This window comes from Uloborus diversus, chromosome 2 (genome assembly GCF_026930045.1).
Source record: "Uloborus diversus isolate 005 chromosome 2, Udiv.v.3.1, whole genome shotgun sequence".
Taxonomy (NCBI): domain Eukaryota; kingdom Metazoa; phylum Arthropoda; class Arachnida; order Araneae; family Uloboridae; genus Uloborus; species Uloborus diversus.
The window spans coordinates 68,467,218-68,482,009 of record NC_072732.1 but is presented as its reverse complement, the minus strand read 5'-3'; the positions used below and the strand labels follow the sequence as shown (position 1 = coordinate 68,482,009).

Sequence of the window (14,792 nt, the reverse complement as noted above, 5' to 3'; positions counted from 1 at the left end):
ACTTTTGATCTTCAAATGAATTCATTTTGAAATAGACACAAATTCGGACCATCGAATATTCAAGCAAAAAATATTTTAATTAGAGTTCAAGATTGTAGAACAAAAAAAAAAAAAAAAAATGTGTAGTTTCATAAAAAATATCGTTTCCATGAAATTAAATAAATCAATGTTAATGACTGATTAATGTACAGAACAGAAAAATCAAGCCGAACGCCTTAATAAATAATGTAACAGACACATGCGCGTTCATCAGCTCGTATAGTCTCTGAGCAAATAAAAAATTTGCCTTTACGTTAAATAAAAGCAAAGTCTCGTCCACTTGAAAAGGAACGTCACTGCGAAAGACCAAAGGAGTATAAAGTTTGTTGTAAAGCACAATTTCGTGGTTCCGCTCGCAAAGTACTTGCTGGATTCTTCTTCACTTTCTTCGTGTTCGGGAGCTTGTTCTGTTCGGCTTGGGCATCTAAACCAGTGCTCGTTTATGTCTCCATGTTTGTTCTTTCTGACAGTCATGAGGTTGTCATTGAATTCCCAAAAGCGTTTGCCTTTGAAGAAATACGTTTTCCCTGAAACATAAAGAATGCTTTAGAATACTTGCAGGGATTGTTGAAAACGATCTCTTTACATACTTTGCTGGGCACCGACATTTGAGACAGTGTGAAGCAAATGGATGTAAGTGGATTTTCTAAAGTTTGGAGTAAAATGCGTGCAAAGTTTAAACCCTAAGTAGGCTTTCATGGAGAAGTTTCTCTAAGTTTCGCTACATACCAGGGCTCTAGTGCCATATCTTGCCGCTAAACAGATGAGAGTTTGTACTCATCAACTGAGAAACACCTGCATTCCTTCAGGAGGAGGAGTATAGGAGTACCAATTGAGATAGACATATCAAAATTTTCAATTTTGGAACTTGCACCCTATCGTTTCTACATATTCATTTACAAAAACATTTTGTAACTTCATACTATAAACAGTCGACTGTAATAACAGTAATTATGTGCCGTGCATTCATATTTATGAGCAAAACCTTACATATGAGCATATGCAACATAATTGCAGTAGACCATCGTTTTACGCTGGGGTTACGTTCTACGAAATGCCACGTAAATCAAAACCGCGTAAATAAAGACTTAACATTAGTGTTAAAATAGGGGTTAGGTTCCGTAGATAAAAAAAAAAACTTCATTCTAGTGAGATGACGAATTGTATAATAAGTTTAATGTGTACTTATATCGGTTTCTATGCACAGCATGCATTAAGAAAACATACAGTAATTTCTTGTTCTGTTTATAAAAAGGAGCTGACTATGATAGTCTTTTGGCAGTCATTAAAAATTTTTCTCTATAGTTCTTTGCAGAGCATTAGCGCATCCATGATCACTTGCATCATTTCCATGATAGAACCTTCCTTCACTAACGAATCAGAGAGATCATTTGTATTGTCTAGGAATGGCTCAAAAATTTTCAATATGAATGTTTTTGGTTTTGTGTCATCAATGTCGGTATCCTCGTTGGTTTTGTTCTCCTTTATCACTCCTAAAAGCTTTTCTTCCAGTGAGTTCTGAACTGTGTGAGTTTAATAACTTTACTTCTGGAAAGAGCTCTGGAACCAATCGCATAGAATGTCTTCAGTGGCCCAAGCTCGATTATTAGCACGCCAAAACGCAGTTTATTACGTGTAATCTGCAATCTTTAGGAGTTTGAATTTTAAAAAGAGGAGAAAATTTCATCTGTAGGCATTTCCGCATCTACGTAAAACCGAAACTTATCCGCGTAAAATAAAATAAAGGTGTCAAATCTTAAACAGCGCATAATCGAATCCGCGTAAATTAAACCCCCGCAAAACGAGGGCCTACTGTATTCGCATGAATAGTTCCTAGCATCGAGAAGAAAAATATTGCAGCAGTGTAGTGGCAATTCAAATGTGCGAGCTACAACTTGGATAGAGCTATTTTCTCAAATGAATGTTTCCCCCTCCTTTATTTTATATGTGAGCTATTTCTCTGAAGCTTTAGCTGTAATAAAATGATTTTTCGAAAAAGATTCCCCGCTTTTGTATTCTACTGCCGCTATTATTGATATCAATATTGGATAAAACAATAATACAAATGAAAATCTTAACTCTCTGAAATTTTTGGATTAGCCTCGGAATAGTCCTGAATTGATATTTGAGGCAGTGAGAAGCAAAGGGATGCAAGTGACAAAATTAAAAATCTGGAGATAACCAGTACAAATGGTAGGTGAACCCCACCTCTATCATGGGGCAAGATATAGTATTAGTAGCTCTGGTAGGTTCTGGTATACAGCTTGATTTAGAAAAAAAAATTTTAATGAAAGCCTACCTAGGATCTGATCTTTAAACACGTTTTACTCAAAACTTCAAAATGTCCACTTGCATCCCTTTGGGCAGTTCCATGTCAGATCAATCACCTTCTTGACCTCAACATTTCCGATTTTAACGAAATTTGGCGTGAGGGACGCATATGACAAGATAAGTAATCCTGCCAATTTTTAGAATTCTACTTTAAAAATTTTACGAAATACAAGACTGTTAAAAAATTGAAAAAGTACAAAAAAGACGAAAAGTTGTGACATACAAATCATTGTAACTTCTCTCCTAGTTAAAGTAGAATAAAAATTCATAAACCATTGCAACGCAAAAGAATAGAGCTTTCTATTGATATAAAACACGACTTTCTTACGACAGGTTTAAGTTTCAATGTCATTCACTGTGGCTTTTGACCTTGAATATCTCAAAACATGCCCACTTAAAATTTCTTCAAAAAAATATTTCATAGCTCTGACACTATTCTTCCACGACACCAAAACGTAGACTGGGATCGCCAAAGCAAGGTACTGAAAAAAAAAAAAAAAAAAAAAAAAAAAACAGGATTGTTCACATGTTTTACATTGTGGAGTTCTATATGTCAGGTCAGTCATCTTCTTAACCTCCTCACCATTTCCGATTTTAATGAAATTTCGTGTGAAAGACACGTATGACAAGATAAGTAATCCTGCCAATTTTCAGAACTACTTCAAAAATTCTACGAAATACAGGGCTGTTAAAAACTTAAAAAGAGAGAAATAAACAGAAAGTTGTGACATGCAAATGACTGTAACTTCTATCCTAATTTTGTGGAACAAAACTTTAAAAATCATTGCAAAGTTAAAGAATAGGGCTTTCTATTGGTATAAAACATGGCTTTCTCACGACAGGTTTAAGTTTCAAGGTTCACAGTGTGTCAACGGTGTGAACGTTTTCAAGTGTTCACCATGGTTCAATTTACCGTGAATTTTGACCTTGAATGTCTCAAAACACGCCCCCTTAGAATATCTTTAAAATGTACATATTATAGCTCTAACACTTGTCTTCTTAAATTTATGCTGGGGCCGCTATGTCACGGTACTGCAAAAAAAATCAGGAATATTTACATAAAATTTCCTGTAACTCGAACTATTGATAACTCGAAGCTATTAGCCAGTTCTATGGGACTTCGAGTTTTCCGAGAGTCAACTGAATTTTCGTTAAATGTTTCACGTTATTTCTGTCCTAATATTATTGTTGAAATTTTTGGGCACATTATTGTCATGAAGAACAAACAAAACTCTGCCATTATACGGGAAAATTTGTTATAGACTAAAACTTGCTGTTTTTATTTCCAAGATCTGTTGCTAATTACAGATAAAAATTACCGTTATCCTATAAAAGTTCTGTCATATTCTAGCTTTTATTTAAAAAACCTGCCGATTTATTAAAATATGCACTTTATGAAGAATACGCCCAAAAAATTAAAACAATGATGTTAGAACAAAAATAATGTAAAGCGTCTAACAAAAATTCGTAAACATTCCTAATTTTTTTGCAGTCCCTTGCCATTGCGGTCCCAACCTACGTTTTGATGTAGTGGAAGAACAGTGTTAGAGCTACAAAATACATTTTTTTTTTTTTGAAGAAATTGCAAGGGGGCATATTTTGAGAGATTCAAGATTAAAAGTCATGGTGAAAGACCTTGAAACTTAAACTTGTGGTGAAAAAGTCATGTTTTATATCAGTAGAAAGCTCTACTTTTTAACTTTGCAATGGCTTTTGAATTTTTATTCTACAATCATTAGGATAGAAGTTGCAGTCATTTGCATGTCACAACTTTCCGTTTATTTCTCACTTCTTAAGTTTTTAACAGCCCTGTATTTCGTAAAATTATTGAAGTAGAATTCTGAAAATTAGCAAGAATACTTATCTTGTCATATGTGTCCCTTACACGAAATTTCATTAAAATAGGAAACGGTGAGGAGGTCACTGACCTGACATAAGGAATTCCTCAATGTAAAACATGTGAACATTCTTGATTTTTTTTCAGTACCTTGCCATGGCGATCTCACTAAGGGGGCATGTTTTGAGATATTCAAGATCAAAAGTCACGGTGAATGATCTTGAAACTTAAAACGGTGGCAAGAAAGTCATGAAGAAGCTCTATTTTTTAGCTTTACAATAGTTTTTAAATTTTTATTCTACTATAATTAGGAGAGAAGTTATAGTCATTTGTATGTCACAACTTTTCGTTTTTTTCGTACTTTTTCAGTTTTTTAACAGCCCTGTATTTCGTAAAATTTTTCAAGTAGAATTATAAAAATTGGCAGTATTACTTATCTTGTCACATGTGTCCTTCACACCAATTGTCGTTAAAATCGGAAATGGTGAGGTCAAAAAATTATTATTATTTTTTTTATTATTGATTTGACGTGGAATTGCCCCTTTGCTTCTCACTGCCTCATTTGTTGACATGTGATGGAAATGTGGACAAAATTGGTGCTAAAAAGAATGTTACTAAGATAAAACTGCAGGAAGGCAGTATTGGGTTCTGGTTCCAGGAAATTAGTAACGCATTCATTCATAAATTGATATCGTCTAAACAGTCGATCCCGCTTATTAGAATATCGGTTAAAAGAACATCCCGCTTAATATAATACATTTTCAATGTACCAAACCAATATAATTTTTTATTTTGATCCCGGTTAATGGAATATCCCACTTATTAGAATATTTTTTCGTGGCAAAATAGCTATTCCATTTAACGGGTTCGACTGTATGGGGCTGTTGCAAAGCTCCCTCGCAGCTCGTGGAGCAGGCCCGTCGTTTCAAATTTTTCCGGGGAAGAAAGGGGGTGATAAAGGGTGTATATTCAATGCAAAAGTCGGGGGGGGGGGCATTGGCACTCAGTATCCCCCCCAAATGACGGGCTTGTCGTGGAGGATGTCAAAACATTCAAGTGTTCCTCGTGGGTGGCTTACACTTCTATGTATGTATGTAATATGATTGCAGTTGAGTAGAATTCACATAGACTACAGATTTTGTGCATCTATTGCTTTGATGCAGGTATCACCATTAAAGATATTGAACTTAAGTTCGGATCTCGATGAGAAAAAAATCATTATCAGTAATTTCGTAACTGCGAGGAATCACTTTTGATTCATTCCGCGTGAAGGAATCGATCTTCAAAAGCAACTCAAGTGGTAACAACATTATAATATAAAAAAGATTGTTAAATATTGAATCAAATTCCTTGTTCTGAATTCGGTTACCAATCGATTCAAAAGTAGCCAAGTACGCTTACGTCAACGATTCACAACTCCATGGAAACTGACAGCCTAGAGACTAAATAGGGAATTCGGCCGTTAAATTTTTAATATCACTTCCCTTTGTTTTCTTCAGACTGTTACCTTACATACACATCTCATGAGTAATGATTAAAGAGGTCTGGACGTCATCTGTGTCAATCAAAAAGGGGCGGAACGGAACAGATGGTTTTTTAAGGAACTCAACAAATTTCGACAAAAATATGAAGAAATGCAAAAAAGTGGCATGCCTCTTCAAAAAAGAACTTTTGGGATGAACATATACAATACCTTTTAAGAAATATATCAAAACTTGATAATATAGTTTCAAGGCAAAATTATTGCTTGAGAAATAACAAAGTGACTTAAGTGCCGAAATTGTAGAACAATAAACACTGTTATGATGCGTGTAAACAAATCTAATTTTGAAGAAGGCACGAAATAGGAAAATTACTTAAGGAAATTATTAAAATGAAATTCTTAAACATATTTCCCTGCATAGAAGTTGTGCTTTATATTTTTTAAAAATTTGCGTAGAGGTTGAAGTGTACCAAAAGATAAGAGTTCATTAAATAATTAAAAGAAGCCTATATTTAATATTTACAATGAGCCAGGAAAAATCTTTTGGACTCAAAACGTACCATTTACACTCAAGGAAGTACTTATTATAGCGAAATTATTATCACAAACTATTATTTGCTCTCATGAGTTTAAGATAATTTTCCGTTTTAAAAATAAGTATTAAATTTACGTTTTCATAAAAATTATTTGCTCAGTGTAACTGCAGTATAACTCCTAAAGAATTTTCATGAAAACGGATGGAAGTACTATACAGAAAGAAAAAAAGAAAAAGAAAAAAAAAATAGTTGAAAACAGAAAAGAGAAACTCCAGAAGAAATTTCATGAAAATGGATGGAAGATGGAAGTATGTACTATAGTCAGAAAATAGCAGCAGGAAACAGAAAAAGGAAAACTTAACGCGAATGAGACCGAATTAAAGTAATCAAGGACAAAATAAACCGGGAAAGATCAACTATTATGTATTTAAACTCAATGAAAACCAATGACGACCCGCAAATGTAATTAGCATTTCAAGTTTAAGAGTTACATATTGATACCGTTTGCCTTGACTGGTGCAAAAAAATGCTCCTATTAATATGAGAAACAAAATTACAATAATATTCTTATTGTATATTGGTTGACTAAACGTCTAACCTGCCTAATTACCAGGTACTCAAAGCAGGGCCTGATTACCCAAAAGGCTTAAGGAAGCTGTAGCTTTACCTCAAAATTTTCAGGGGGCCGGAAAATGGTTTAAAAATTTAATTTCTGCTTTTAGACGGATTTTTAGAAGATATTTCAACATTGGAACTAGTTCAATAAAGTTTTTTGAAACATTTAAAAAAAATGAGAATACATTTAGGGGCGCCTCGAAGAGAGGCCACTGTGACCTTATAAAAATTTCCTTATTCGGCAAATTTTGTCTCACGATTCACCAAAATTATCATCATTCCTCAAAACTTGGAGCTCCATTAGGCAAACTTTTGAGTTCCATTCGGCAAATTGAGAATTTTCGCCCTCCAAAAAAAATGTAGTTCGGGGGGCCACAGGACACGTTAATAAATAAACACATATAAGGACATATATACAATGTGGTAACAACTATTTTCAAATGTTACATTTGGTCCAACTGTGCTACAACGTATTTTTATAACATTTAACATTTAATTATTTTTGAAGTGGTAAATCTGAAACAAAAACTAATCACTTTTATTTGCAGCGCATTTCAAAGCATATGTAATGCAGCAAATTTCTACTCGTAGTGGGTTTAGAGCAAAAATTAGTAACTGGAGGGAGCAAGTTCAATCATTGGCTTAGGAAAAGCTGAGGCAAATATCCTAAGTCACGTGGTTCCACTACGACGAATTGCAGACACGTTTTACGTTAAACGAGTAAAAGAAACCTAATTTCTTACAATATTTTACTATGAAATATATCGTGTAACTTGAGACCTTGCTTCAAGATTTGAAAGCTTCACTCTCTCCACCTTTTAGCCCTTCTCGATGGTCGGGGGGAGGAGACTTTAATCTGGATTGTGGTGGGTCGCTTTTGGAAATAATATTTAGTGACTTTTATTTTACTGTCTTCCTAGAAGTATGCTGCAAACAAAAGGTGGAGGGCCTCGAAATGAGACTGAGATTCTCCTAACTTCAAAGGCTAATCTGTCCCTGACTCCAAGATATTTACAGCATAGCGTATTTGCTTGAAAATTGTTACTCACCATTTGTGTGCCTAAACGCTGCGTCGATGTGGTAAGGCACCCCTCTCCACATGCTCATGTCCCGAGGATAATCGAGCTCCACCCTGCCTTCAGATTCGTCATACCTCCAATATTTTGTACCAGCAAAGAGATATGTTTTGCCGTTGTACCCCCACACCATGGCGGCATCAATTCGCTTCAAGTCTGGAGGTAGTCCAAGATCTGTCAAAGGCCTGGGGTAACCAGGTACCTTGGTGACGGTATCAAAAAGCCAATACTGATTTCCTGCGAAGGATGAAAGTTTGAACAGTTATAAAACGAACAGTAAGATCTGTTTTGCAAGTTATAAAACTATGGTTTATCCTCAGTTTCGCCGACATTTAAAATTCCCCCTCCCCCTGCAATAAATCAAAAGGTATGATTGAAACTGAAGAAGGGGGAAGGAAAAATCGTATCGACGAAACTGGGTGGATGCCAAAAATATAGTAGAAGAATGTGGGGCGAAGTGCTCTAGCACATAAGAATTTGATTTCTTACATGGATTGCATTACACACAAAGGATTTCGATGAAATGTAAGTTTAAACTGTAATGATTTTTGTTTACTTTTTACCAATTGATATTTTTAATACATTCTTTTTTATTTCTCCTCAAATTCAGTTCATTAATATTCATGAAGAATTTAGCACTTTTAGTTCTTAAGCCAGAAAGAACATATAATATGTACTATTTTAAACTTTGGGAAGTAACTGCTGCAATCGTACTAGACATGAAAAAGGGGGAGGGGGAGTTTCGAGACGTGAGAATAAATTTGAGAATTTAGGGAGCATTGGGAACTGTGATAAAAAAAAACCACTCATTTTGACAATGTTTACACTTCGTTTCGCGACCATGCCTATTTATGAACTATCATAGTGCTCAGTCGATCATAGTGTCAGTATTACTTTTTACTGCAGATAAGTTTTTAATACATAAGGAAAACCGTTTTACATCGTTACCTGTGAAAAACAATGATATAGCGGGTAGGTTTTCGAAGAACGCTCGAAAATTGTAGTTTTTTTTTCATTTTTATCGCAATTGTAGTTTTTTTTTTCATTTTTACCAACAATTTTGGTTTTATTCCCTAGCAGGGTTTTGAACTTCAAAATACAAAATGATTTTTGTATTATTTCAAAACCAATATTTGTTTATAATCAAACTTTATAAACATTTGAAAAACCCGTTTTGTCCTACCTCGGAGTCCAAAGCGGGTAAGCTTTACTAATTGTGATTTGGGGTACATTTGCCAATCAAATATGAAGTTATAAATGATTAAAATAATTGAGTAGCAATCTGCCATTATGAAAAATATATTTAAATAAAATTGTACTTATCCAATTTAAAGTCAGCACATTTGTTTATAAAACATAAAGAAACAACTGATTAAATTAATAGACAAATTAATTGCCATCCTAAAAAGAGATTTTTTTAAAGTTATACTTATCCTATTGAAATAGAAAATTTAAGTTAGCACACGAGTCAAGAAATTATAAATAAATATATGATTAAATCCTATATCCGCTTTGCCCAAAGGCACGTTTTTTATTTTAATTATTGTAACCTGTAACTTAAAAAAGAAACAAACAAAATGACCATCGTAGTTTGTAGGTGGATGGGCAAACCTCCCCTTATATATATATATATATATATATATATATATATATATATATATATATATATATATATATATATATATATATATATATATATATATATATATATATTCATAAAATTATTAAAACTTGAAGTGAAATATTTTACATTTAGACATTAGACAGTGCAAATGCAGCTAAAGTATTAATGTATACTACATATCTTATACAATTTAATGTCACACTCGTAGGTAGCACAATGCCAAGTGTACTAAAGTACTAAACAACAAGAAACCCAAAAGAATATTAATCTGTTCCCCCCCCTTCCCCTGAAAAACTTTGAAAATACGGACGAGCCTATATAATTCATCTTACTCCAGTTCGTTCACAGCGAAGTGCCATTGTTTTTTATGATAAATTTTCTTTTACATGTGACTTTGATTGCTAATCTTTTACGCAAACGTATTTTTACTTGCATTGTTTTGAGGTGAAATTATTTCAAAAACTACAATTTTAATTTTATGTTCGGTATGTTGAAGGTTCGTTCTAATGAACATGGACCAGTCATGTGTTAATCATATCGATCAATAATTCACTCTTTATCGGTCATGAATTCTATCAATTCTTTTGTTTGGTCTTTATGTTAACATAAACAGTTAATACAGAAACATTTTTCGCTATGGGGGGGGGGGGGGGGGGAGTATCCAAGAGGAAAAGGATTGAGTAAAATTTTTTTGAGGTAATTCACGATCCAGGTGAGGTTGGCGCGTGCACATTAGTCACTTTCACATCATTAATGAGAGGGCTGACACTTATTTTATATTCCCATGTGACCATAAAACCGAATGTCATTTTTTGTTTTAATTTTAACTGTATCTGATAGAACCTAATGCTCCCTTTGTGTCGCGACCCCTTAGAGTCCCTCTCTGCCACCACCCCCCTAGGTTGAGAATCGCTGATGTAGAAGATAATAAACAAAATTATTGCATGTTGCATTTGATGCATATTCAAATTGATTGCAGTTTGGAAGATAGTATAAAGATAAACGTTAGGTAGACATCAAGAGGGCAGAATGCTTTCATAATTGTTGGAATAATTAGTTTTGTAAGTACACTGCTGTGCTGTAAGTTTTGCACATTGAATTTTGTTTAAATTTATTCATTCACACCCCATAAGAGTAATGAAAATGAAACGGGCGACTACTGGGTCATGCATGGCCGAGCACTGGGTTTCTATAGCCGACTACTGGAGCATTTACTCGTATTAGCAATAGCTTGATTTTTAAAATAAAAATGTTTTTATTCCAGAAATAAGTTAGTGAATCACTATCAGAAAGGTATAGCCTGAAGTCTTACAATGCTTTTATTGTTGTATTGACTGCTGAAATTTGTAGGTTATAACAAAAACCAACAACCGATCTTTTAAATGGCCGACTACTAAAGCATTTACCCTATATATTAAAAATACATATATTTTGTAACATAAAAAACATATATTTTTTCAATAGTTATTATGAAAACCATATCAAATGCATTCTCTCAAAATGTTTGGCATTACCTATATATTAGTAATTCCAACCAATTATGAACTTTCCACTCTTAAGATTTTTAGTTCAATCAAATTTTCCAGTATTTAAACATTCAGTTAAAAAACTAATTGTAGAACAGAGCTACCACAAACATAACATTCTACCAACACAAAATTTTGAATTCCAGCCATTACATAATGCACACTAATGTTCTTCAATTTCAGAAACAGAACGACATAATTTGACTGAAGTCCATAGAAAGCGGAGGGTTTTTGAGGTTCAAACACACCCTCTGAAATCAGACGTATATTTCTTTCAATTTCTTTTTTTTTCTGCATGGCAATTGCACATTTTTCATTAGTAGAAATGAATTGTAGCCTATGGTAGTTCTGTCATGAATATGGAAATCTATCTGAGAAATTTGGACTTAATTTATTTTGAGGGATATGTAGGAAAAAATGATTAAATCCCCGAAAGTTGGCTACGGCATTACTTGATTTGTATGATAAAGGGAAGAAAATTTACACGAAAAGGACAAAAATATACAGTACGTAACAAAAAGAAAAGGGTCAAAACAATTATATTGCTAAAAGTTCTTCATACTCACCAGAGAAAAATACTATTTTTGTATCAGTACGCTCATAAACAGCATCTACAACTTTAAGTTTTGTGTCATTCCATAAGCGACTGATTTCTACTGGATACGCTTTCGTCAAACCTTGATGATTTAACCTCCATAAATACTAAAAAAGAAAAAGAAGGAATAAATGATGCGTAAAAGTTTTTAAACGATGATTTTTTTTAGGTTATATTCTATATGTGGTTCAAATCTCACTGATTTCTTTTCTCATGACGTTTGAAATCTTAAACATTTCAAATGAAAAAAAAATATTTTAAACAACTTATGATAGGGCATAAATTCTTTGACTTTGATTTCTTTATCAGACATCTATAATTCGTTCAGACATTTCAAAGTATAAATAAATAAAAAGTTAGATTGTCAAGTAGTTTTCTGTAATAAAGAGTCTCTGCCCTTTAGTTTTGATCTTTTTCCTGTTCTCTGTCTTCTCGCTTAGTAACATTTGATTTCTGACCCACATTGGATAATGGAAGTCGTTTCTTTTGGCAAGTTTTACCACGCGTCACAGTTTTTCTCATCGTTTTTGAATCACCTTGTATAATAAATCAGCTCTCGGAATTTAGACATGGCACCAATGTAAACGAACCAGCCATAGATGGCATGTTCGTCATTTACTTGGGTCAATTACTACCAAGATCGGAACTTTCCCAGAGGGGGGGGGGAGAAGGTGTATACTTAATGTAAATTCTAACACCACTTCCACTTGTATGCAAAAACTGTCATTGTTCAATGTCAGGGGGAAACAGCATAGCAGTTTTTGCATACAAGTGGAAATGGTTTTTGCTGTTAGAATTTATGTTGAATATACACCTTCGCCCGCCTCCTGCCCGGAAAAGTTCGGTCCTGACGGTAAGCGCCAATCGTTTGGGCATTTATGGGACAATGATGTCTAGCTTTCAGGAGCGCATCTGCATTACCACTAAGCACTGCGCAGGGCTCAATATTATTTTTTTTCTCGCGACACAATAGATGCTGCCATGTGTTTGGTCTATTGAAAAAACATCTTGGAGGCAAAAAATTTGCAGATGGCAACGATGTTCAATATGAAAGTCCTACTATGGATGACACAGCAACCCAAAGAATTTTATAAAGCTGGATTTGAGGCTCTGATAAAACGATGGAATAGATGCATCAGCGTTGCTGGAAATGATGTGGAAAATGAAAATTGTTTCCAAGTGATTATCATATTATTATTATTATTATTATTATTATTATTATTATCTTGTATGAGTTAGGATCTACCTCTTCGTGTAATTTCCGTGGCTCGTGCTTTGAGTCAGGAAAGTACATGGCGGATTTACAGGTTTGGGCTTCTGTCGCAATACGTTTTGGGGGGTCCTTTGAGAAGAACTGAGCGACGTAAAATATTTTTCATTTGCCTTTTTGTAGTACTTTGGGGTGCCTATGTTATGGGGCCCCTCGCAATTGCGGCAGTTGCGATATGGAAAATCTGTCAATGGTAAAGAGGTATCGTGAAAATAGAGTTAAAGAGAAGTATGAGTCAAACATCACTACTTACTTTTCCTTTGAAAATGAAAAGCTCGCCTCTGATCACAGATACTGCATCGAAAGTTGTGTTGCACGTATGTGGTATTTTATTAGAAGGGTGATGATGGGTAGGCCCACCAGGCTGGTCCGGAGGACCAGGAGAAGAAACCGGCCTGTGAGGCCTGTGGGTTGCAGGCACCGGGTACTTTCTAGTGGGAGGAATGTTTGGAGTCAGCGGAGCAAACCGGATTGGATTTCTAGGACCTGAAAAGAAGAAAGAGTGAATTTTTAAAGTAAACCCAAAAAGAAGCCGGCACCATAAAAAGTAGTGCATGTCCTAGCAATATTTCTCGTAATTACTTTTATGTGGATAGATCTACTTGAAAGCAATGTCTAAAGCTTTTACATTTTCATTTCGATAGTGTTTGTTAATTAATAAAAGTTAAATACATTGGGTGAACAATATATATATATGCACCCAGATCCAGAAGGAAACGCACTGCTTTTAAGACACACATGTATTATGTAGTGTATGATGTAATGAGCAAATGATTAACAATTCAGAAGTAAATGTCGTTTTATTAAGAAGCTATGGCATGGAAAAGGCTGAAAATCAGTTAATTGTACGACCACAGATATACAAGCTGAAACACGGCATGGCTTTGAAATAAGCAGGTCACCCACGATCAATGTGAGAGAACATGCCATAATATTTGCAACTAGGCAGTTGATTCAAAAGTATTTCGGAGCGGCTGCAATTGCCTTTCAAAGACGTCTCAAGCGTGCTGGACGGCCACAAAAGTACGTCATATCCATTTAGACATTGTTGGGAGAGTCTCACAGTATGTGTACGAGCGTTATCTAGCGCTTGAATAGCACTTGGGTTACTTGATAGCATGGAAATGCAATCAGCGTAAAAAGGCAGTTCACGCGATTGCGAGCGGTCATATAGTGCCGTGAAGGACGACTAGAGCAGTACCCCCTGAATAGAGATGACTAGAGGTGATACTGGGTCCCAACAAACCGCTCCTTGTACTCAAATTTTGCTTAATCGTCGTATCGCCTCTTCACGCGTCTGCAGGTCATCAGCAATGAGATTGAATCTGCGTTTATCGCTGAAGACCACTCGCCTCTTGACGGTCATACTTAAACTTGCCCGAATTCGGAAAAATCGTATCGACACTGCCTATGATGGTAAGCATCTTTATGGATGTTTAAACAACAAGTAAATGTGCGTCAAAAATTTATTTTTTTCTGTTAGAATATCAAAACTCCGTCGCCAGTTGAAGCAAATTCTAAACTTAAAAATAATGCCATTTCTTTGTGGATCGCGCATGCCCTTTCACTAGAGACAAAATACCGTCTCAAATCGAATTGGTATTATGGATGTAAGTACCTAATGTACAATACCCAGTCTCATCATAGGTTAAATTGACGGTAGAGAATAATCAAACAAACATTTTAGCATTTTGAGGAAGATAAATTTTCTGAACACAGTTAACCATCACTAAGCCCGATTTTATTAGAGCGGACTTTGTTCAATGCGGACAGCAATTTAGACGTACATGCTGTATAAATAAATGGCGAGTTAGTGCAATAATATATTTTTGTAGGCCGTATTTTGAATTTTTTTATTAA

At 34.7% G+C, this 14,792-nt stretch overlaps 1 protein-coding gene across 1 annotated transcript in view; it reads right to left on the bottom strand.

Moving 5' to 3' along the window:
* Nucleotides 1–28: 28 nt before the first annotated feature.
* The window catches only part of LOC129235214 (matrix metalloproteinase-2-like), an 88,884-nt gene continuing 74,120 nt past the window's right edge, over nucleotides 29–14,792 (bottom strand). The window contains exons 5-8 of the mRNA XM_054868919.1: nucleotides 13,186–13,418; nucleotides 11,634–11,769; nucleotides 7,891–8,154; nucleotides 29–566 (exon numbers count right to left, since the gene is read on the bottom strand). Of these exons, the coding sequence (XP_054724894.1) occupies nucleotides 289–566; nucleotides 7,891–8,154; nucleotides 11,634–11,769; nucleotides 13,186–13,418 (911 nt within the window). The 3' untranslated portion in view covers nucleotides 29–288. The remainder of the gene's footprint in view (nucleotides 567–7,890; nucleotides 8,155–11,633; nucleotides 11,770–13,185; nucleotides 13,419–14,792) is intronic.